Here is a 24,476-nt window from a genome sequence, read left to right as displayed (position 1 = left end):
CTCCCTTCCTTGGGCAGGGAGACCATCATTGTGCGACCTCGGGGCCGGGCTTTGGCTGAGCGGGCCTGGCCCCGGGCCGGTGAGACCCGCGCAGGCCTCTTCCACGCGTGCCCGCGGTGCTCACGAGCAGCCAGCAGGGGGCGGCAGAGAGACAGGAGTGGTCCACGGAGGAGCCCAGCTCCGAGCCGAGCCGCGCGAACCCACCAAGCCCGCGCTCAGAAGCCCGTTCTTCCACCCACAGGCCGCTGGGTTCAGAAGGCTGCCGGGTCCTTCCTCTCCTCCAAGTGCAGGCAGAGTCACCTGGAGCCATGGCCAGCCCTTGTGGCAGCCCCGAGGACACGGGCAAGCTCAGAGGCAGGGATGGCCGGCAGAGGCGGGAGGAGGAGGACGCCCCTCCGGAGGAGAAGAGGTTGAGGCTGGGGCTGGAAGGAGGAAGCGCAGCGAAGGAGGAAGAAGACGCGCCACGTCTGGGCAGGGAAGAGACCGGCACCCAGACAGGTGGCGAAGACAGAGGTGTAAGTGGGGGGGGGGGGCGCAGCAGGAACGGGGCCTGGGGGGTTGGCAAAATGCTCCCATCGGCGCCAGGTCCAAGTTGACAATTGCGCTGCAACTCCTTCGGGCGGGCGCGGTGTGACAGCTTGTGGGGACCTCCTGAGAAACTAGATGCTCCGTTCTTGGTGGCAACTCCCTTCTTGTTTATGTAGGATAGACTTGCTGATTCTCCCGTGAAGTCACCGCTGGCAGGGGGACCAGTGGGCTCTGCAGTTGGCAGAAAAGGGAGGGGGAGCTCTGTGTCCTGGGGAACCCAGAAAGGAAAGGAGGTGGGGGTTTATTCTGAGCAGCCCTCACCTCACAGCCCCATCCGGGGCAGAGCTGTTTTAGGCGTCTCTCTGGGACTTGACTGGTTGTGTGTGCCTTCCACCTGCTAAGGGGCTTGGGTGGGAAGTACCTGGGGACAGGCTTTGCCAACCCTGCCCTGTCAGTGTGTGTGCTGGTGGCAGCTCACCAAACCCCTCGCCTGCCCTTGTCTTCTTGTCACTGCTCCCCAGGCTGGCTGGGCAGCAAGAGTTGAGAGAGAAGGCAGGTGGCTTCCAGCCCTGAAGCCAGTCCTTTCTCCCCATCCCTGCAGAGAAGGACAGGGAAGCAAAGTTCTGTGCATCTCCTCAGGTGCTGCACGGCTCTGGTCCTTGTCCGCCAAGGGTGAGGGTGGTTTGTTGCATATGTGCGCGGGTATGTGAGTCACTCCCTACGTGTATGTGGGATGGACCCCCGGGGCCAGCTTGAACCCCAGGCCCCTGATTTCTGTCCCCTCTTCTGAATCGTCCAGTTGTGACCTGGCTGACCTTACATTTGGGGAGCACAAGTGTCTGGAGGACAAACGAGGGCTGGCTGGACAGCTGTCCCCATGGTGTGGGCTGCCACCTTGAGAGTTTTAAATGGATAATGGGGTTGACCTTTTTGTTTCTTCCAAACATTTTTGTTTTTGACCATTTGCTTGGCATAACTCATCTTAAAAATTTGATTTGTGGCTAGTGAGCTCCACAAGGGAAAGGTCTCCTTGTTTCTCCTAAATCCACGCAGGCAGCAGCAGCCTGCCTCCGGTTCGCTAGGCTGCATCAAAGCCCGGCTGACTCGGCGAGGGGCTGCTCCCAGGCACTGCTTCGGAGCCCTTGCGTCCCCTGGCAGTGACTGTGCTCGGATCATGGGCCACCTGGACACTAGAAGCAGGTGAATTTTTCTCTGAGATGCCAGGAGAAGGATACTGCTTACGGAAGGTTTATAGGGACACGTCCTGGAAAGAGCGGGAAGGGATGTGTCGCAGTGTGGAGAGAGGAGAGGTCCTGGGTCTGAGACACAGCTCTGGGGGCTGCGTGATGCTGTGAAACTTCTACTGTCAGAAGCCCTTCTCTCCTCCTGTGACCTCCCTCTTACGTGGAACTTTGCCACAGACCAGGACACCTGAATGGAGTGAAGTGACCAGGTGCAGAGGGAATGCTGTGGAATGTGGGTTGGAGTCAGATTACTCAGGTTTGATTCCTAGCTCTGGCCCAGCTGGGTGACTAGGGGCAAGTTACTTAAGCTCTCTGGGCCTTGGTGTCCTCAGTGGTGAAAAGGGTATGTTAGCAGGAGGTCCTGTTTCATGGGGTTACTGTTCCTGAGATTAAGTGGAGGTTATGCATAGCATTGCGCCTGGTGTGTAGTATGTGCTCAGTGAATGTGATTTAGTGCTGAAATCCACTCCATGCATCTTGTCTGCAGCCATGCTTAGTTCTGAGGGTGCATCACAAGAGACAAAGGTCTTAGGCCAGCCTCTCCATGGTAAATGCCTTCCAGGGGGTTAAAGGTTTTATGTGCAGATGATGACATTTTAAAAAGGCAGAAACCCGAGGGAACTTTTGGTTCATGAAGGGAAGTGGGCATCTCCTGGTTTAAGGGATTATGTCATAACTGGACAGAAGTCATCCTTGCTTTCTGAACCTGAATATGATTCTCTCTTTTGGGGGAACCTGAACCTTCTGGGGAAAGAGCCATTTCTGCACTCACAGACCATGTCCAAATGGATCAAGAACAACAGAATGCTTTTTCATGAGATTCTGTCTGTGTAGACCATTAGCTCGGCTGAAATGTCAAAAACATCCTTGTTCTTTAATAGCGGATTATTTTTAGATGCAGATCATTTTGGGCTTTCCTCTGCAGAAGCTGCCCGGGCAACACCTCCCTGTCCATCTTATATCTAGATGCTTTTAAGGATAAAATATCCTTTCCTGTCACCATACCTGGTGCTCTGGATGGCTGAGGTTTACATGTGACTAGTTGTCGCTCAGAGTGGCTCCTGGGCTCAGCTCTTGCCTTTAAGGAGGGCATTTCTTCCTCTGGTGGTTTCTAGAGGATGCTTTTAGGAGGTAACCTGGAGCCCCAGGAGCCCTTTCAGCACCTGAGTCTTGCTGGATGTGCGGTGGAAGGAAGTGTGTGTGACTAGTGAGAGCTAGCGCCTCCCCCACCCAGGGATCAGAAATTTTATAGACTCCTTTTGCCTCCTCCAGGACCAGTGATGCTGAGAAGGAATCGAAAAACTGGTCCTCCCAGAGCCCTTACTGATTCTTTTGGAGGGACCCCAGGGTGAGTCTGACCCACAGCTCTTCCTGGAAGGAGAGAACAGCCTTTCCTAGGTCATTGGTTATCAACCCCAGGTGTTTTGTTCAGCTTTTCCCAAGATCGGGCAGCTTGGCATAGATTTATGGGTTGTTGCTGGGCAGAGTTGAGCTTTCAAGTGTATTAGCTCATCGGATTCCCTGAAATCCCCCGATGGACTGTCCACTCCGGAGTCCCTGGGGTTGAGACTAGAGTAGAAGGTTGTTATCAGCACGGGGCTCCCTGTAGCAGTGAATCCAGACTGTGGGTCTTTTCCCTTCACACTGGGATGGTCTGCACCTGGGTGTCTCAGCTTTGACGGTTGGGGCCAGACCATGCTCTGCTATGGGGGGACGTGCTCTCCTTTGCATAGTAGAGATGCTGCTAAGCATCTCTGGCCTCTACCCACTCGATGCCAGTAGCAATGATACCTATCCCCAGTTGCAACAACCCAGAGTGTCCCCAGACATTGCCTGGGGTAGCAGGAGCAAGCAGGCAAAATCGCCTTGGCTTCAAGCCATGAGTCTACACTTGAAAAACATATTTCAGAGTGTGGGTGTTGAGTTTGGATCCCGGCTGTACCACTCATGAGTTATGTGGCCTTGGGAAATTTATATAACCTCAGTTTCCTCATCAATAAAACGGAGATAATGAGATACAGCCTCAATAGCAGGTTATGTGTACACTCAATAAAATAACCAGGTAATAAATAGAAAATGCTTGGCCTAGCATTTGGGCAGAAAAGGTACAAAACAAACAGTCGTCTCTGTGTTTAGTTATTTGGGTGAGTCAGACAGTGTCCTTCATCCCCTCATCCATTCGTGAGGGGGGTACTATCCACATAAACCTCAGGTTGGATTTGGGTAGCATCTCATGCATGGATCTGCATGGAACTCATCAGCTTCCCCCCAGTTCCCTCCTTGGTTCTCAGGGTCCAAGATTCTAGGGGACAGGGGTGCGGGTGGCAGAGCAGGTGGCACGCAGGGTTTGCTCCCACAATGCAGAGTTCCAAAGCTGGCTGCCGGGACAGGGCGTTGAGACCAACATCTGGGTTTCAGGATTCCCATTTGAGCACAGCCGGACTCCACAGGGTGGAAGCTCTCTCTGCCGAGATAAAGATATTTCCCTGGCAACGATCTTTCAGGCTGACATGAAGACATGACCGCCCACCGGAGCGCGGTGTGTCTGCCTCGGCTCTTCTGTAATTTGTGGGGCAGGCTTCTGAGGAATGCTGTGCTCGAGCGGGAAATGGCAGGAGGTTTCCTCATCCTCTGAGAGGGAAGAGTTGGGTGCAGGAGGGTGGAGGGTCCTTGGAGGAGGAAGAAGGCATGGAGGCCATTCCTTTTAGTTGGAACAGAGAGGCTGCATCCTGAATGGTCAGATCCCCCCAGCCTCTGGGAGGTGGGGCTTCTGTGCCCAGAGCAGTTTGGGAGTGTGATCTGTGTTGCCCTTGGCTTTAATCATTTCGGAAATATTTAACCCCATTGCTGGCAAATGGGAGCTTGATTTGGGCTTCTCAGCTGGAAGGACTCAGACTGCAGGCCAATGTCCTCCTTATTTCAAAAATTTCAGCAGGATGGTCATTGTCCCTTTGTGTCCACTGGAATGTGACTTGGAGTTTAGGGAGCAGGAGGGACACCAGTTTGGGGCCTGGGGCAGGAGACTCTGCCAGGGCTGCTGGTGGCTTGGGTGGCGGCAGTGGTGGCATTCAGGAGTGGTGCCTGAATGGAGGACATCTTCTGAGATGTGTTTCCCAGGACTTAAGGATCTCCTGAGTATTGGGAATGAGGAAGATGTGGAGTCAGCCTGACCTCCAGGAAGGCAGGGATGACCATGAATTTGATTCTTGACTCTGAGACCCTGATGGCAACATCTAATTGTTGGGATGGACATTCAGACTTGAGGTTCATCAGTGATGATAGTTGAGGCCAAGAGGCACCTGAGATGGATGGGGAAAGAGAGAGAGGAGGGGCAAGAGAAGAGGTTTTCGTATAAGTCTGGGACATCTTAGGGATGAGAGGAGAAGGATCCATGAGGAAGTCCAGAGGACTAACAGGAGGATGTGTCTCCTCCGACAGTAGAGGGAGAAGGACGCGGGTCATTGGTGTTGAAGGGAGCCCATTTGATTTAATACACTCATGGGCTGTTGCTGAAGTTTTAATGGAGGCCAGTTGAGAGGGGTGCAAAGGTTCACCTGAGTCTGGACAGCCCGCACCCAGCCAGGGTGTGTGCAGTCAAACACTGGACGCTCCATGGTCTCGGCACTCCTGAAAAACTGTAGTCCATGTGTGTAGAGCCTCTGTCTTCTCAAAACACTCAGCTGTCACTTTCCCACGCTACCTTCGAAGCAGGCCCAGCCTGGATGCAGAGCCCAGCCCTGGCTGTGGTCCTCGGCCCAGAGACCCTCACTTCTCTCTGCTGGGGGCCACTTGCCTTTCTCATTCCTTTTCCAAGTATTTGAGCAGCTCCTCTGTGCCAGGCGCCAGGCTAGGTACTGGTCTACAGGACGGATCGGTCCCTGTTCTGCTGGAGACCCTGCTCCGGTGGAGGAGACAGACTCTGGTCCATGAGCCTCATCCACATCCTGCTCCCCCACCCCACTTCCTTGCCTCCTGGCCTGTGTTTGTGACTAAAGGTTCATAGACACACAGCCACACCCATTCATATCATTTGTGTCTGCTTTCCTGCTGCGATGGGAGAGTTGAGTCCTTAGGAAAGAGACTGTATGGCTCACAGAGTTGAAAATATTTATGCTGAGAACCTCAGGTGAAGGGTTTTTCACCCCCAGGTTGTCGCATGGGGGCTTGAGTATAGCTGCCCTTGAAATGCACACAGTTCTGGGGTGAAGTTACAGCAGGTGCTCACCCTGTGGGGCTCCAGACGAGAGAGAGTCAGCTCCCTACTCTTGACTTTCCTGGTCTTTGGCATCAGGGAAAGGGTGGGGGTTCTGAGTGGGGTTTTCCCACTCCTGTGGCGGGGTACCAGACTAGTGCTGTCTGATTTTTGGCTAGGGATAAGAAAGGAGGGAGGGAATGGTGACTTGGTGGCTCTTTCCTAAGCCTCTCTCTAAGATGGGTCCCCAAGTGAGTGTTTGGAGTCCTACGTTGCACAGCTGCCAAAATCTGGTGAGGTTAACCTCTTTGCTTCGACGCAGGTACAGAGCCTATAAACCACTAAGAAGAGAGAGAAAAGAAAGACTTTTTTTGCAAGCACAAGAACTCGGGTTATTGAAATTAACATTTACCCTGAAGTTTTATAATGTCTGGGCATGCATATTTAAGCATCTGCCTCAAAATCTCTCGCTAATAAGCAGATGGTGCATTTAATTCCCTTTTCTGGTTCTCTGAGCCACACAGGGCTTCCTGTACGGCCTTCCTTGCAGACAACTGTATGCGGAGGTGACAGCACTTCTGACCATCAGCACGGATGCCCTGAGAGGCCCATGAGAGCCCTATGCCTCCGGGGCTGTTCTGCAGAGGTGCTGGCTTTCCACTTCTTATCAGTGTCAGCAGGAAGGTTACTTATAGTCTGTAGGGTCTCGGCTGCACCTGACCCTCTAGACCCCACTGGCTGGAGCCAGTGTCCCAGGTGGGCCGGAGGTTTGAGTGCAGCCCTAGAGGAGGAGTGGCCTGGGAAAAACTGCAGAGGAGGAACTCCAAGGACAGGGAGGAGGCAGACAGGCAGCAAGGAGAGGTCTTGTGATTGAAGGTATGAAGGAGAAAGCACAGATTTCCAAAATGGAGAGAGGAGCAGACACTGTTAGTGTGCTCCAGTATGGCTGGGTTTTGTGAGGTTTGCTTGTTCCCTTCTCCTTGGCTCCTCTTGCTGTGTCTCAGGGTGTCACAGAAACAGGCTCTCAGGAGCTCTGCGCAGCTCCAGGTGTCAAGAGTCTTTGGGGAACAAAGAGGCTACCCAGTGGGTTTCCTTGGCTCTGTGGCCCCTCCCGTCCGGCCTCACCACCCTCGACTGTGCGCAGACCTGCCTCGCCTGTCAGCCCTTCTTCCTGGAGAAACCCGGCAGGGCTTGTGTTTTTGCTCTGGGGCTTGTGTCTTGCGTGTGTGGAAAAGGAAGACTTTGTGACTTAGAAACGTGTGGGCTTAAATTGGAAGGCAGGTGGTGCCTGAGGGGGAAAATCTACTGCCCTTTTCATTCTTCTTTTGGATTCCGTGTGCTATATGGTCCTGATGGAGCTGTAAGCCCTGGCCTCTAGGAACAGGGCTGGATGAAAGAGTCTCCATGGTCTGAGTACAATTCCGTGGCTTTTGTGCTGCTTATTAGCAACACATATTAGTGTTTGCTCGTTGTAAAGAATTTACACAATGCAAGTACATATAAAACAAAGAGCCAACAACTCTTTTACCTGCCTTTCGTCAATCTTGCTTCTCAGAGGGGACACCAGGAGGGGAGGGCTTGATGTTTGCCCTTCCAAACCTTTCTCTGCGTGTTCAAACACATAATAATGCACATTGTTTAATTTTAATCTTTTTAAAATAAAATGGGATAGCGCTCCATTTCTTGTTTGGAAAAGCTTCCTTTTCACGCAGTGGGGTGTCTTTGGCATCTCATGGTGGAACCTGGCCTCCTCCTTGCCTGTAAGGCAGTTATCCTGCTCTGTGGATGCAGCACACTTTATTTGTGGTAAAGATCCTCACACACACTGCTTGGGGTTCCGTGCTTGTGTTTCTCTAAGAGGTTCCTAGGGGCAGAATATCCAAGCACAGAAGGGGATCTGTGCTGAATTCGCATCCTGGTTAAATACGTGCCCACCCCTCAAGCCTCCAAGGTGCAGGGTACCATTCTCTGTGGGGTCATCCTCTGAAGCCTGAGGGGCACTGATCAGATGGCATTGCCCGCCTTATTTCCCCTTGGATCCATCTACACCCTGCCACCCCAGAGGCCCAGCCATCCCACCAGCCCCTCCTGACGGCACCCTGGTTTCTGACTGTGGCAGGTGGCCTCACCTACAGGAAAGTTTGCTTCCCTGAACATCCTCAGCTGTGTCGCTGCACGTTCCAAGGCTGGCATTTTCCTCCTCCAGGCCTTGCTGCTTCCCACCCGTGTGCCCTATTTCAGCTGTCTGGTCTCAGCTTCCTCAAAGGTAAAATAGGGATAATCTAGCAATGACAGCTGCCTCCTTGGCTGTTGGGAGGACTCAAGGAAATGACCCCCACTTCTGCAATGCTTGACTTGTTGGGCACGGTCAGCAGGTGCTGGGCAGGTCATTGCTGAGGTTTTGGCATGCTGGGCTGTGGCTTTACCAGAGGTATGTCCAACGCCAGGCCCTTAGTAGCTGCTCAGTAAAGGCTCGGTATGTGATGGAAAGGTAGAGATGGAGCCTGGTGGAGGCAGTGGGAGCAGACGAGAGGAAATGGGTTCATCATTGGGTCCCCAGCCGGCAGGCTCCAGGATGAACCTCCAACCTCAGAGCTCCCACCCCCTGCCCCTACTTGCCAAGGACCACAGGGCTCTGCTGTGTCTTCCAAGCCAGAGCCCAGGCAGATGCTGGTCTGTGTTCTGCTGCACCAGGGCACCTCCAGCCCCAGCTTGGTGCTGGATGCCAAGTGACCCTGAGGTGGCCGGGATTCTACTGGTTCTGAGCCCAGACACAGAAGACAGGGAAGGGCGGTTGGTACAGGACCCACAATTTGACCTTGCTTCCTCCTTTGCTCTGGGCCCCGTGAGGCACGTGGGCTTATGTGTGTGCACGTACGTGTGTGTGCCTGTATGTTGGTGTTCTTGTGTGTGTGTGTGTGTGTGTGTGTGTGTGTGTGTGTGACCTTGTCTGTGAGTTTTCAAGTCTTGGGTTTGTGCAGGACTAGGGTTTCCAGATTACCTACAGGAGGTCTAGTTAAACTTGACTTTCAAATTAACAATTTTTTAAAAAGAGTAAGTATATCCTAATGCAATATTTGGGACGTAGTACACTAAAAAATGATTCCTTGTTTATCTGAAATTCCAGTTTGAATGGCATCCTGTTTTTTTGCTTGCTCTGCCTGGCAATTCTGTGTGCATGTGTGTGGGAGGTGTTGCGGGTGTGTATCTCCTCATGTATCTCCTCATGATGGGCTGTCTGTAGGTACCAGGATGGGGATGAAATGGGAAGACCATCCAGCACTACTTTACTCCCTGAATCTGTGGTGTTGGATGTTCTGGTCCCTGGACCTGGGCTGTGGTCCCCAGCACCTGCCTCCCCCTGCCACCTCTCATCCTGCTGCAAACACAGGGCAAGAGCTGCCCTATCCACCCTCGTTTGAAGCATCGCAGCCCAGCCAGACGAGATGCAAACAGTGTGCCAGATGGCTGCAAAGCTTTTCCCTTTTTCCCTCTGCAAAGGCCCACAGATGAAACGGAAGCCCTCGTCCACACTGCTCCCCCTTCCAGAAAACCTGGACCGACAGACACTCCTCTCTCCTGGCGATTAAACTACCCCATGTTTTGCCAAACAAATAAAGCCCTTCATTTCCACTATAAACTTCTTCACAGGGGCCCCCTGAGAGATCCACCAGGTCTGATTCATCTGGTCTTTCACTGGGTGGGGCAAGAGGCTCAGCTCTCCGGCCCCAGTGAAGAGCTGCTTTCCATCTGAAAGACTCTTGGAGCCAACCACAGCCTTGGAAGAAGCCTGTCTCTCCCCGCTTGGCAGGTTCCACGTGGTTCTTGATATTTGCTTGTGAGTGAGGGTGCACTGGCATCTGGCTGCCTGGGGGGCTGTCAAGGAGGATGTTAGACTTGGCCTCTGAGTCCACTGCAGCCCTTCATGGGAAAATCCAGGAAGGACCTGTGTCCTGTATAACTGTTGACTAAATTCATCGTAGATGGGGTCTCTGTTTCCTTGCAGCTCCTCTGCAGGGTCCTCTGGGAAGTGGGTGCTGCAACCAGCTGCACCTTCACTTGCTCTCTCTAGTCTCTTTCAGGCTCCTCTAAACATGCCTTGCTCCTTTCTGCCCCAGGGCCTTTGCACTTCCTGCTTTCTCTGCCTGGAAAGCTCTTTCCCTCCCCTGTTCACCTGGTCAACATCTCATCTGCCAGCTGAGTCACCACTGCCTCAGGGCAGCCTGGCCACACCGACAAAGTCGTGGCAACCCCTGTTACCTGTTCTCACAGCACCAGGTGTCTCTAGTTAGGTCTTAGCTCCGCTGGAGATGCCTATTTCTTTGGGCATGATTCTTTGATGAATACCTCCCTCCTTCTGTACTATGATCACCATGAGGGAAGGGGCCATGCTTGTTCTAAATTCCCACTGTGTCTCTGGTGTTTAGCATGTGCTCAGGTAGAATTTGATTAATGGATAAGGCATAACCATTTCACAGATAAGGAAATCGAGGCTCAGGAATATTATATAACTTGCCTGGTGTTATAGAGTCCCTCAGAGGTAGGGCTGGATTTAAACCACCTGGTTGGTCTCTGGGCACATGCCCTTAACCACTTCACTGTGGTAGCTCTCCAGCAGCAGAAGTGAGAAAGAGTATGCAGGACATGTGCTACCAGAACCCCAGAGGTCCTCCAGAGGTGATGTGGGATCACATCTGCCTATGGACTGTCTCAGTGTATTGCATAGAATGCCCCATCTTCCTGACTTGGTTTTAGCAAAGGCCTTCAGAGTATTTGAAGCGCAGTTTTCGACGTGGGAGGTCGGAGTCTATATGATATTTAGATCTTGTGGTCTTCCATGACTCCCCAGTCTTCTTCAGTTATGCAAAATCCCCTGATAGCTGTTCAGTTTCTTTTCCCTTTTCAAGTGTTCTTAGAACTTGATCCCATAGAGTTTCCATTGTGGCACAGTGGAAAAGAATCTGACTAGTAACTGTGACATTGCGGGTTCGATCCCTGGCCTCGCTCAGTGGGTTAAGAATCCGGTGTGGCCATGAGGTGTGGTGTAGGTCACAGGCGCAACTCGGATCCTGCATTGCTGTGGCTGTGGTGTAGGCCAGCAGCTATAGCTCTAATTCGACCCCTCGCCTGGGAACCTCCATATGCCGTGGGTGAGGCCCTAAAAACAACAACAACAAAAAACAAAACAAAAGAACTTGATCCCCTAATGAATTTTGCTCCCTAGCTCCATTCCTTACTCAGGTTGACTTGGATTTTGTTAACAACTACTCCAGCCTGTGGTGAAGGCCAGATTGAAGGAAAGCCTTCAAAAAGAGGACGTGTGAAAAAAGTGAGAGCCACTGATGGGTGGGCATTCACTAGGGTCAATCCAGAGTCTGGAAGAAGGGCTGCCTTGTAGGACTGGAGGCATCTCAGGGCTGAGGGTCAGGTCCAGGTGCGCAAAAGGGGCTGAGTCTGCTGGGATGAACTTCGAGTATTTAATAAACCCCTTCTTCTCCTCATGGTTGGGAGAGAATTGATGAGGCTACTAAATTTGATGGTGGGATTAAAGACCCTTTGGGGGAATTTACCTAGAATAGCAGCAGTGTGACACAGCCAAGGTATTGATTATTGATTGCCCAATTGTCATCAGTTCATCAACCTTCAGTGATAGCCATAATTTGCATTAATTATCAGTGCATGCTTTTACAATAAAGAGGACATTCAGAGAGCGGTGACCGAGGCTGGGCACTACCCCAAATGATATGTATTTCATGGGCAAGTCTCTTGCCTGTCTAGCTCCAGGTAAAAAGATTGCCTAAATAACACATTTGGATTTTTTTTTTTAGGGCTACACTTGTGACATATGGAAGTTCTCAGGCCAGGAGTCGAATCAAGCTGCAGCTGCCGGCCTACAACACAGCCACAGCAATGCAGGATCTGAGCCATGTCTGTGACCTACACGGCAGCTCGTGGCAACACCAGATCCTTTAACCCACTGAGCAAGGCCAGGGATCGAACCCAAATCCTCATGGATACTAGTCAGGTTTTTAACCCATGGAGCTAACTCCTATTAGTTCTTTAGAGGACTCCGAATAAATGGCAAACCGTGCTGCTCAAGCCCCTCCCTTCACCCATCCATCTACCCACTCAACTCTTTCCTCCTTCCCTCCCTCCACCCATCCATCCATACACCCAACCCTCCTGCTCTTCCACCATCCATCCATCCATCCACCAAACCCTCCCTCCCTCCCTTCCTCCATCCATCCACACACCCATCCATCCATGCACTCAACCCTCCCTCTTTCCTCCATTCATCCACCCATCCATTCATCCACCAAACCCTCCCTGCCTCCCTTCACCCACCCATCCACTCACCTATTTACCTGATGTTCCCTCCATTTGTCCATACACCCACCCTCCATCACCCATCCAACCCTCTCTCTTTCCATCCATCTACCCATCCACTACAATATCCATCCATCCATCTATCTGCTTGTGCCTCAGTTCATTTATTCACAAAAGACTCATGGAGTTCCCGTCGTGGCGCAGTGGTTAACGAATCCGACTAGGAACCATGAGGTTGCGGGTTCTGTCCCTGCCCTTGCTCAGTGGGTTAACGATCTGGCCTTGCCGTGAGCTGTGGTGTAGGTTGCAGACGCGGCTCGGATCCCGCGTTGCTGTGGCTCTGGCGTAGGCCGGTGGCTAAAGCTCCGATTCAACCCCTAGCCTGGGGACCTCCATATGCCGCGGGAGCGGCCCAAGAAATAGCAACAACAACAACAACAACAACAACAACAACAAAAGAAAAGACTCATAAGCCATCTAGTAGATTCTGGGAAGGTACCTACTGTAGTGGTTGAGAACACAGGCTCTGAAATCCAACTCCCTGGGCTTAAACCAAGTTCCACTTACCTCCTAGCTAGTTCCTTGGGCAAGTTACATCGTCTCTCTGTGGCTCAGTTTTCTCATCTGACAATTGCTATTAATAGTTCCTACTGTTGTAGATATAGGAAAGGTTAAATAAGATGCTGTGTAACTCCATCATTGGAATTCCCGTTGTGGCGCAGTGGAAATGAATTGGACTAGGAACCATGAGATTGAGGGTTCGATCCCTGGCCTCGCTCAGTGGGTTGAGGATCCGGCGTTGCCGTGAGCTGTGGTATAAGTCACAGACACAGCTCGGATCTGGCGTTGCTGTGGCCCTGGTGTAGGTTGGCAGATGTAGCTCCAATTAGACCCCTAGCCTGGGAGCCTCCATATGTCACGTGCGGCCCTGAAAAGACAAAAAGACGACAAAAAAAAAAAAAAGAAAAGAAGTTCATAATCCAAACTCAGGGGCCGTTAGGTTTTCCCGTGTATTCTTATTCTTTGCAGGTGCTGCAGCTGACATGGTGAGCACAGGGAAGACCTGTACTTGAACAAATAGTGGCATACGGGGTGCTAAGTTCTGCAGTAGGGGAAGGCCAGAAAGTTATGGGGTGGGGCCTGGCCCAGTCTTGGTGGCTCAGAGAAATGTTCCCCGAGGAACTGCTGTGTCAGCCGAGACTTGCAGGGTGGGGACCAATTGGTGTCTCACCTGCAGATCCCAGACGGGGTGTGGCCGGGTGACCAGGGCCTGCAGGATTGGGTCCTGATCTCCACTGGCAGCGTTGAGTGACCCCGCCCTCCTGTCCCCTCTGCCGGAAGTCCACCGGATCTGGGAGTGGCCTGGCGGGGAGGAGGTTGGCAATGACCTTCACCCGTCATCACACTCCCTGTGTGGTGTCTGGCAAGCCTGTGCCTCAGTCTCCTATTTGGGGAGGGCGGTTAGGAATTCCAAGTCTGCTTCCATCCCAGGTCCGTTAGGAGGATGAGAGGAGACAGCAAGCGAGGGCCCTTTGGAAATGAAAGCATTCTATGATTTGAATACAAAGTGTTCTGTGGCCGTGATATTTTCCATCTTGTGAAATCGTCTTTGACCCTGAAACTGTCTTCAAAAAATGAACAGAGTTAACCCTTCCTCCCTGTCTTCCCGGGGGAGGGAATCTGTCAGATTGTTGTTGCTCTTTTATATATGAGCACTAAGGAAGGTGCAGAAATGGGGCCAGACCCAGGACGCATGGCTCTGTCTGTGCAGGATCTCAAACAGGGGAACCGCTCCGCGTTCTCTCTGCAGGCTTGCTCTGTAGGAATTCTACAGCCCTCATCTACTATTCAAAGGGGGCATTCCTGTCATGGCACAGCGGAAACAAATTCGACTAGGAACCATGAGGCTGCAGGTTCCATCCCCGGCCTTGCTCAGTGGGTTAAGGATCCAGCATTGCCCTGAGCTGTGGTGTAGGTTGCAGGTGTGGCTCGGATTCTGCACTTCTGTGGCTGTGGTGTAGGCTGGCAGCTACAGCTCCGATTGGACCCCTAGCCTGGGAACCTACATATGCCTCGGGTGTGGCCCTAAAAAAAGAAAAGCAAAAAAAAAAGGGGGGGGGCTTGAGATAGTTTCTGAAAACAAAAGTGGCTGTTGGGTGGGTTCAATCACCCCTACAACTGGGACAGCTCTGGGGTTGAAGCAAGTGGAGCCATCTTTGGAGTCAGATTTGAGCCCCATCTGACTGGGTTTGAAGCCTAGATTTTGACAGTTACAACCTGTGAGAACTTGGGCAGGTTGTTTAACATCTCTGGGCCCCAGCAATCTTGGAAAATAAGATACATTGTATTAAAACTTGTGGGAAACCTCTCACCTGGCTCCTGGAGGAGGAGGGGTGACCAGCAGGGCAGAGTTTGAGTATCGCAGGTTCCTGGCTCTGAGCGACAACACCCACAGCCGTTCCCACAAATACTTCCCTTGTGAGGTTTTCTAAGTATCAGGGATCATGCAGGCAGGATGTTGACACAGTGGTCAGCACAGTAGCCAAAATCTGTGGGTTTATTTTAGCGCTTTCTTTGATGTTTTCCCTAGTTCCATATTTTCCCAACCCTTAAGAGCATCAGAATCATGGAAGGCGGGTATTTATGAAATATCCCCATTCCCGGGGCTCGCACCCAGAGATTCGGATGCTTAGGGCTCAGCTGGTATCTGTGGTTGCCAAAGCTGAGTCTCGAGGAACCAGCCTGGCTCTGCCTTGGGGACCCAGTTTGGGAACCAGTCCTTGGAGCTACTTTGTTTAAATATCAGGGTGAGCTCTTCTACTCCATCTTGTGGGTATTATTGTCCCTGGTGGTCAAGCTGTTTCTTCCCCTTGGACTGAAATCTCCTTGATGTCAGGGGCATCTGTCACATTTGCATCGGTGAACCAAGGTTTCCCCAGGCGCTCAGTGGAAGAGCATCGCTTGCTGAAGGGGATCAGGCTCCAGGGAGGAGTGTGTGGGGGTGTGATGTAAATCTTTGTTCAAAGAACTTTCTTGTCCTTCATCTGCATTTGCTGTCAGTCTGTACAAATTACTTTGATGGAAGCTAGGGCAGCTTAAGCAAGGCTTTGCTCTGAAATAGAGCAAGGTCAGGGATGGGCAGAGCTGCCGAAAATATTTCCTGGGAGATGCTTCAGTGTCGTCCTCGCTAATTGAACTCAAGTTTTCACTCCTGTTGAACACTTCTAGCGGGACCATTTTGGTTTCTCCTGCAGAATAGTTCTGGTGCGATGTCCTGTAAAAGTGTATGCAGGTAACTGGGATTGGGTTTGGGGATGGATGCACTTCATCTATGAACAAAAACCATGCACTATGGACCTGGAGGGACAGTGTCATCATTGGTAACCGCCACGTGTGAGGTCGGACTTGGTGTCCAAAGGCGGAGCCTCCTTTATATCCTCAACCTTGATCAAACTGTTTCTGAATTCCTCACATACACATAGTACCATGATTGGTACTGACTGGATGATACTTCAGTTGCTTCCTGTGCTGGTCAGGAAAATAAACTGTAGAAACAACTTCTTGAGGGTCCTTTCTTTTGTATCAGGGCTTCTCAGAATGCTGGTCTTAGAAACCTGTGAGGGAGTCATCTCAGATGGTTTCCAGACCTGAAGATTCCAAGGTCCTATGTTTTTGAATCAGAACCTCTGACAGTGAGACTACAAAATTAACTGATAACTCAAGAATTTTTCCATCAAGTAGGGAGATTAGATGAGTATATGAATATATGTAATACAGAATAGATTTTAAAAATACATTTATTTTGAATGAAATAGATGTGTAAAAAGAAATTCAAGGAATGAAGAAGACTAGAAGGAATTGGTACAGCCACTGTAGAGAATAATATGGAGTTTCCTAAAGCAAAAAAACCCTGAAAAATGGAGTTACCATGTAATCCATCCATCCTACTCCTGGGCATATATCTGGAGAAATCCATAATTTGAAAAGGCACGTGGGGAGTTCCCGTCATGGCTTAGTAGAAATGAATCTGACTAGTATCCATGAGGATGTGGATTTGATTCCTGGACTCGCTCAGTGGGTTAAGGATCTGGCATTGCTGTGAGCTGCGGTGTATAGGTCGCAGATGGGGCTCAGATCCCTCATTGCTGTGCTGTGGTATAGGTTGGTGACTATAGCTGTGACTAGATCCCTAGCCTGGGGACTTCCATATGCCTTGGGCATGGCCCTAAAAAAAGAAAAAAAGAAAAAGAAAGAAAAGACACATGCACCCTAGTGTTTACTGCAGCACTATTTACAACAGCCAAGACATGCAAGCAACATAAATGCCCATTGACAGATGAATGGATAAAGAAGATGTGGTATGTTTATATAATGGACTATTACTCAGCCCTAAAAAAGAATGAAGTAATGCCATTAACAGCAATATTGGTGGAACTAGAGATTATCCTACTGAAAGAAGTAAGCCAGACAGAGAAAGACAGATATCATATGATATTGCTTATTTGTGGAATCTAAAGAAATAATACAGAGTTCCCATCGTGGTGCAGTGATATCATATGATATTGCTTATTTGTGGAATCTAAAGAAATAATACAGAGTTCCCATCGTGGTGCAACTAGGAACCATGAGGTTATGGGTTCAATCCCTGGCCTTGCTCAGTGGGTTAATGATCCAGCGTTGCCATGAGCTGTGGTGTGGGTTGCAGATGCGGCTGGGATCCTGCATTGCTGTGGCTCTGGCGTAGGCGGATGGCTACAGGTCAGATTCCACCCCTAGCGTGGGAACCTCCATATGCTGAGGGAGCGGCTCAAGAAAAGGCAAAAAGACAAAAAAAAAAAAGAAAGAAAGAAAGAAATGATACAAATGGGTTTATATACAAAGCAGAAATAGACCCACAGAGTTAGAAAACAAACTTAGGGTTACCAAAGGGGAAAGGGGGAGATAGATTAGGAGTTTGGAATTAACACATGCATACTACTATATATAAAACAGATAAACAACAAGGGGCTACTGTATAGCACAGAGAACTATACTCAATAGGTAGTAATAACCTATAAGGGAAAAGAATCTGAAAAAATCAGTTATATATATGTAAATCAATTATATATATATATGTAACTGAATCACTTTGCTGTACTCCAGAAACAAATACAGCATTGTAAATGAACTAGACTTCAATAAATAAATAAAAAGAAAAGTACAAGAAAGAAAAGTCACCTCAAAACTTACCACCCCGAGAAACAGACCTCCTTACTCTAAAGGGAACATCATCCTGGACTCAGCCTGTATGCAGATGGAAGGATGTCTAGAGAGATGGGCAGACCATTCTGATCATACAAAATAGGATTTTTTTTTTTTTATCTTTTGCCATTTCTAGGGTTGCTCCTGCGGCATATGGAGGTTCTCAGGCTAGGGGTCGAATCGGAGCTGTAGCCGCCAGCCTACGTCAGAGCCACAGCAATGCAGGATCCCAGCCGTGTCTGCAACCTACACCACAGCTCACGGCAAGGCCGGATCCTTAACCCACTGAGCAGGGCCAGGGATCGAACCTGCAACCTCGTGGTTCCTAGTTGGATTCATTAACCACTGCGGCATGATGGGAACTCTGGGATTTTTTTTTTTTTTAAAGAAAAAGTACGACATTTAATGTTGCATGCACTTAATTGAAGAAAAAGAAACCGAAGGACTTGGAGATGAGTGGAGGGCCTGGGCCGATGAGGACAGCAAAGCAAGAGGGGAGGGGTGCTGAGGCCGTGAAGAGCAGACTGAGAAGGGGGCTGGGCGGGAGAGGTGGAAGATGGGAGAACGGGACTAGAGGGAGAATTTTAGACCTGACGGCTCTACATGGTGGTGGAGATCAAAGCGAGGGCATTAGAATGAAGCCATTACAGTCCCTGTTTGAGCCTAGGGTGCCTCGATGCTCCCTGGGAGTGTCGTTCATTGATGGTGAGAAATGTGGACATCCTGCACCTGCCAGGGCTTTCTGAGGGACTCGGTGCTCTACTCTTGGTGCCTTTTTTATCACATGGCTCAGAGCTGTGGTCCCCACATGCTGTTCCTTGTACCACGGTCATTCTGTATAAAATGGTCATGGATCGAGGGTGAAACCAAAAACAACGAGGAAGATGTTGTGGGAAAGTGCTCAGGCGCAAAATATTGCACTTTATCCTTTCTTGGGGATTGTTCTTTATTCTGAAATAATGCCTATTCTGTCCCTTTTTTTTTTTTTTTTGGCTGTGCTCATGGCATGTGGAAGTTCCTGGGCTTCACATGCCATGGCAGTGATCCCAGCTGCTACAGTGACAATGCTGATGCTTAACCCACTGCACCACAATGGGACTCCAATTCTGTTTAATTTTATTTTGCATTTTCAGATTTTTTTTTCTTTTACAAATGCTAAGGGGTAGAAATGTCTAATACTTACTCATATCCAGTTCTCATCTCATTCTTGGCCAATAGGAGGATGACACCCCTTCCTCCATTTCCGTGGGTGGGGCCGGGCGAGGGATATGACTGGTACAGGCCAATGGGCTGGAGCAGGGTGCAGAGTGGCAGTTCCAGGCTGGAGGATTTAATGTCCAGTGCCTGGTCTTCCAGCTCTGTCTTCCCTCTGCTGCCGTGGCAGGTGATAGAACCTCTGTTACCTGAGTTAAGTTCATTGCGGAGACAGAATCTCCTCCACCTCCTGCTCCTTGGCATGGAAAACGCATGGAGCATGAGTGAGAAAAACAACTCCTGTCCTCCTAAGGCACCGAGATTTAGGGGTTGTTTGTTATTGGAGCAAAACCCAGTCCAGTTGATTGATTATGGTGGTATTTTTGGGGGGAAGCAGGGTGGAGGGAAATTGGTAGTTTAAAAACATCCTTTCTTAACCCCCTACTCCTCCAACAAAAGCGCAACCTTATGTTGGTTCCCAAATTTAAAAAAAATATTTTACTGGCTTGTGAAATAGAACAGTTTGGGAGTCAGCAGCTTAGAGAACCACAGGGTCAAGTATCCACAAGCCCAGGTTATTTCCTTTGTAGAAGCTTAGCCAACATTGGGAGTTCTTCCGTCTTTCCTGTTCCACATGCCAGGGACTCTTGAAGGCACAATGATAAAATGTTATAGCTTAAATGGTGCCCAGAGCCCACCCTGACTCAGTTCTAGCAGAATCCAGTTCTGCTTCAGAAGGAGCTTTGTGTCATCGTGATAGTTCAACCCTTTGGAGGTATTCTGTCCTGATTACGTTAAAACATGGCCACGGCTTCTGCTTTGTCATCCCCCAAATTAAACACCTCAATCACACAAACACACACTGTTGGACTTAGTACGACAGATTCCCAACTGTCACTAAGGAAGTAATTAGATTATATTTTTTCCAGTTCAACTGAAAGAAAATTGACAATAAAACCCTGATCAATATGTGCAGCTCAGGAAGTACAGCCTGCTTTGAGATGCAGGAGTGTTTGTTTTTAAAATCTATATTCTTGAGTAAAGAAAAAAAAATCTCTCTTTCCTAGAGCAGGAAGACTGAGAGCTGGACTTAGTGACAGCTTGACCCTTAGAGTCTGACAAACACAATGCACTTGCTCTGGGAAGGAAAGGTGCTTTTCTGCTTTTCGGGAAACTGTGCTTGTAGGGTGAAGTTTGCTCTCTGTCTTTGGTGGTGTGTGTCTCTGGGTGTGTGTGTCTGGGGGTGGATGTCTGCATGCAAATAACAGTGTGTACCTGTGTGGGTGTGTGAAAAATTCCCATGTGAACCTCAGCTTTGCGGGAGTCTTAGGGCCTTGAGCCCAGTGGATGCCGTTTTAGGAAAAATCACTCAAAAACGAGATAGAGAGAATTGAAATCAACTCTCAGCTCTAAAGGCACTAGGTGTGTGGGAAGCTCTGGGTTTTATCTGGGGTTCTCCTTCCTCCTTGTGACATTTTTGCTTCTTATTAGACGATGAGAATGGAAGGGTTGAAGTGGATGACGAGCACAAAAGAGTTCGAAGCCTGCGATTCCCTTTACCTCAGGGTTTCTCACCTGACCCTGTTGACATCTCAGGTTGGGCAGTTCCCTGTTGGGACGCTAAGTGCCATCTCTGGACTCTACTCCATCACGGCCAGTCACTTGCTTCCCCCAAGTTGTGACAACCACCAATGTGCTCTGACATGTGCCAGTGTCCCCAAGGGGACAACACTGCCCATAGCAGAGAACTGCCGCCTGACATAAAGTAGGAAATCAGATGAAGCTGATTGAGGCTGTGGGCCATCAGTGAGTAGTGACAGAAGGAGGGGAGGGGGATTCTGCGGGGTTGGGTAGTGCTCTGTTTCTAGATCTGGGCCTTGGTTATGTGAGTGTGTTTGGTTTGTGAGAAATGCCTCAAGTTAGCCTCTTGTGTGTGTAGACTTCTAGGCATAGGTTATAATTCAACGAAGTTTGTTTTTCGTCCTTCTAGGGCTGCACCCGTGGCATATGGAGGTTCCCAGGCTAGGGGTCGAATCGGAGCTGTAGCCACCAGCCTACACCACAGCCACAGTAACACCAGATCTGAGCTGCGTCTGTGTCCTACACCACAGCTCACGGCAACACTGGATCCTTAACCCACTGAGTGAGGCCAGGGATCAAACCTGCAACCTCATGGTTCTTAGTCAGATTTGTTTCTGCTGCACCACGACAGGAACTCCAAATTCAATGAAGTTTTTAAAACGTCAGTCACCTTTCCAGTGGTGACGACCTCCCCACGAGAACATGCCTCTTGCCAAGGGTCTCCTTCATCCCTCTCTGGAAGAGAAAAAGAGGAAACACAAGACGAAGCTGCTGGTGCAGAGCCCCCAGTTCCTACTGCACGGATGCGAAATGCCCAGGATGCTCTAAGCTCACCACCGTCTTCTGTGCACAGACAGTGGTTTGTGCGGTGGCTGTCCGCTGCCAGCCCTCAGCAGGAGAAGCAAGGCTTACAGAGGATGCTTCTTCAGACGGAAGTAGCACTAAAAACTCCCTGAATCAAGATGAAGGGGAAGCAATCCCAGGAAACACATTTGGGATAAAAAAAAATCAGAAGAGGGGTGATCTGCAGAATCAAATGATGAGCACAGAGAATGGGCACCTTAATGTGCGCTGCTGTCGGAGGAATGGGAGGGCCTTGCAGAGTGTGGGCCAAGTAGAGGAGCATTATGGGTTTGCTAGTTACATGGAGGGTGAGGCTTCTTCTTGAGGGCAGGGCAGTGACACAAGGGAAATAGCAAAACATGGAGCTTTCTAAGCAGATGTGCTAAAATCTTGCAATGGCTTGCGCTCCCAGCACACGCCTGTGTCCACACAGGACAGGAGTTCTGTAACAAGGGCCACCCACGGGGTTCAAGTTCAGATGGAGAAATCATGATGAGACTGAGGAAGCTGGCCCTGGTGTCTTGTTGATACCCATAGTTTCTGGGGTCTGGACTGTATTTCTGGAATTCCTGTTGCCATCTGTCTCCCGTTCACTCACCAAATGTGCACGGAACCGCTGTCTGCCTGGAACTTGCCAGGAGAGGAGGATATATTAACTGAGATGTAGATCAGTCAGAGGTGACTGTACCCTAACCCAAAGCAGATAAGAACCCACATAAGCATCTTGCTGGGCAAATGCCTTGGTGGACCTCACCCTGCATCACTTTAAAAAAAATCACATGTGAAAATGTATTGCGCTTCACATAGACAAATGCAATTTGTGTTAACTCTGTAGCATAGCTATGCCTATATCCTTAGCCTTTTTTTTTTTTTTTTTTGAGAGAGAGATTTTCTTGGCCAATCATCTCCAGATGATGCTGAACTAGAGATTTACTTAGAGAAGCAATAAAAAACACAGGAATGCCAGGGCTTACGCAGGAGATTCTAAAGCCATGGGGCAGAGGAACAATTCAATACAGTCCATGTAACTCTTGAAAATCCCCTCCATCTTTCATAAAGTACAGAGCTCAGACTGACCACGGCTCATCAGCTGCCACCCAGCATGTCTTTCTCCAGGGTTGAACAGACAGTGGTTTCTTGGGTGAGCAGCTGATGAAGTCATCGAGGGTCACCTTTTAGGAATATTTGTGTCTTCAGCTCCAGAATCATTCATCATAGTGAGATGTTCTCACTAGGAAAGCAGCCACAAGCCTCTGTTGCGAAGGTTGTGCCCACAACTCCCATTTACCTCTCTTCCCCCGCCCCTCTTTGTTCTTGCCAAGTACCGATGGTTCATTTTCCACAGATTAAAAGAGCCCAAGTGGATCCATACCTACGAGGGGAATTGCTGGGTCGTGTGGTAACTCTGTGCTTTCTTGTTTGAAGGACAGCGAGGCTGTTTTCCAAAGCGGCCGCACCATTTGACTTCCCCACCAGCAGTGCGCGAGGCTTCCGATTTCTCCACATCGTCAGCAGCCCTCGTTACTGGCCGTCTTTTTGAGTCTAGCCAGCCTATGACTGTGAAGTGGATGTGGTTTTGATTTTATTGCATTTCTCCAACGGCTAAGGTTGTTGAGCATCTTTTCATGTACTTATTGGCCATTTGTTTAGCTTACTTGGGGATAGATCTATTCAGAAATGAAAACTTAGGTTCATACAAAATCTTATATGTGAACATTTATAGTGGCATCATTCATAATAGCCAAAGGATGGAAATAACCTACTCGCTTTTCAACAGATGAACAGATGAGCAAACCGTGGTATAGCCACACAAGGGAATCTTATCTGGCCATAAAAGAGTGACGCTCTGGGAGTTCCCACTGTGGCTCAGCGGTCTGAGAACCCGACATAGTCTCTGTGAGGATGTCTGGCCTCACTCAGTGGGGTAAGGATCCGGCATTGCTGCAAGCTGGGACATAGGTTTTAGATGCTTCTCAGATCCAGTGTTGCTGTGGCTGTGTCGTAGGCCTCGGCTGTAGCTCCAATTCGACCCCTAGCCTGGGAACTTCCACCTGCTACCGTGTGGTCCTGAACAAAAAAAGTACAGATTCCTGGGCCCTGCCTCCTGACTCAGTCAGTCTCGGGTAGGGCCTGGGTAGGGCTGAGAGATTCTGCTGCTCGGCTTGACTTGGGGCCGGCTGGGTCCATGGGGAAGCCTCTGCCCTCAGAGCGGAGGTCTTGGTGACGGTGGCTCATATTTACGGAGAGCTTGCCATGTGCTAGGCCCTGTGCTGAACGCTCTCCTCTCATCATCTCCTCTTAATGGCACAACTTCCTTAGAAGGTGGAAATATGACCTCTGCTTTAGAGATGAGGAATAGGTTTTATTCATTTATCTTTATTTATTGATTTTTTCCCATTTTTAAAATTAGATGAATTTATCACATCTGTAGTTGTATAATAATCATAACAATCTGATTTCACAGGATTTTCATCCCATAGCCCGGGCACATCCCCCCACCCCCCAAACTCTCCTCCAGAGACCATAAGTTTTTTCAATGCCTGTGAGTCAGCATCTGTTCTGCAAAGAAGTTCAGTTTGTCCTTTTTTCAGATTCCACATGTCAGCGAAAGCATTGGATGTTGGTGTCTCATTGTATGGCTGACTTCACTTAGCATGATAATTTCTGGGTCCATCCATGTTGCAAAAAATGCTGGTATTTCGTTCTTTTTAATGGCTGAGTAATATTCCATTGTGTATATGTACCACATCTTCTGGATCCACTCCTCTGTCGATGGACATTTAGGTTGTTTCCATGTCTTGGCTATTGTAAATAGTGCTGCAATGAACATTGGAGTACATGTGTCTTTGCGAGTCGTGGTTTTCTCTGGATGCCCAGGAGTGGGATTGTTGGATCAAATGGTAGTTCTATGTTTAGTTTTCTGAGGAATCGCCGTACTGCTTTCCACAGTGGTTGCACCAATTTACAATGCCACCATTTATTGATTTTTTTGGCTGCACCCATGGCAGGCAGAAATTCCTGGGCCAGGGATCAAACCCACGCCATAGCAGTGAGCTGAGCCAAGCAGTGACAACACTAGATCCTTAACCTCTAGGCCACCAGGGAACTCCAAGAAACAAGTTTTAGAGACACGTAACTTGTTCATAGCCCCAGTAGGAAGTGGAGGAGCTGAAAGATGCACCAGGGGCATCCACTCAGGAGCCAGTGCTCTCAAGGCCACAGATTCCATGGTCCATGGATGCCTGAAGCCCTACCTGAGATTTCTGCTGTGACAGGGGTCTGGCTTAATGTCTCAGAACCCTCCAGGCTCCCAGGTATTTGAGTTT

General features: G+C 49.7%; 1 protein-coding gene across 1 annotated transcript in view; it reads left to right on the top strand.

Moving 5' to 3' along the window:
- The first annotated feature begins 231 nt into the window (after positions 1 to 231).
- Positions 232 to 24,476, top strand: part of LOC125127492 (uncharacterized) — a 557,563-nt gene continuing 533,318 nt past the window's right edge. Inside the window, exon 1 of the mRNA XM_047780559.1 lies at positions 232 to 515. Coding sequence (XP_047636515.1) covers positions 309 to 515 — 207 coding nt within the window. The 5' untranslated portion in view covers positions 232 to 308. The remainder of the gene's footprint in view (positions 516 to 24,476) is intronic.

This window comes from Phacochoerus africanus, chromosome 5 (assembly GCF_016906955.1).
Source record: "Phacochoerus africanus isolate WHEZ1 chromosome 5, ROS_Pafr_v1, whole genome shotgun sequence".
NCBI classification, from domain to species: Eukaryota; Metazoa; Chordata; class Mammalia; order Artiodactyla; family Suidae; genus Phacochoerus; species Phacochoerus africanus.
This window is presented reverse-complemented; position numbering and strand designations above follow the sequence as displayed.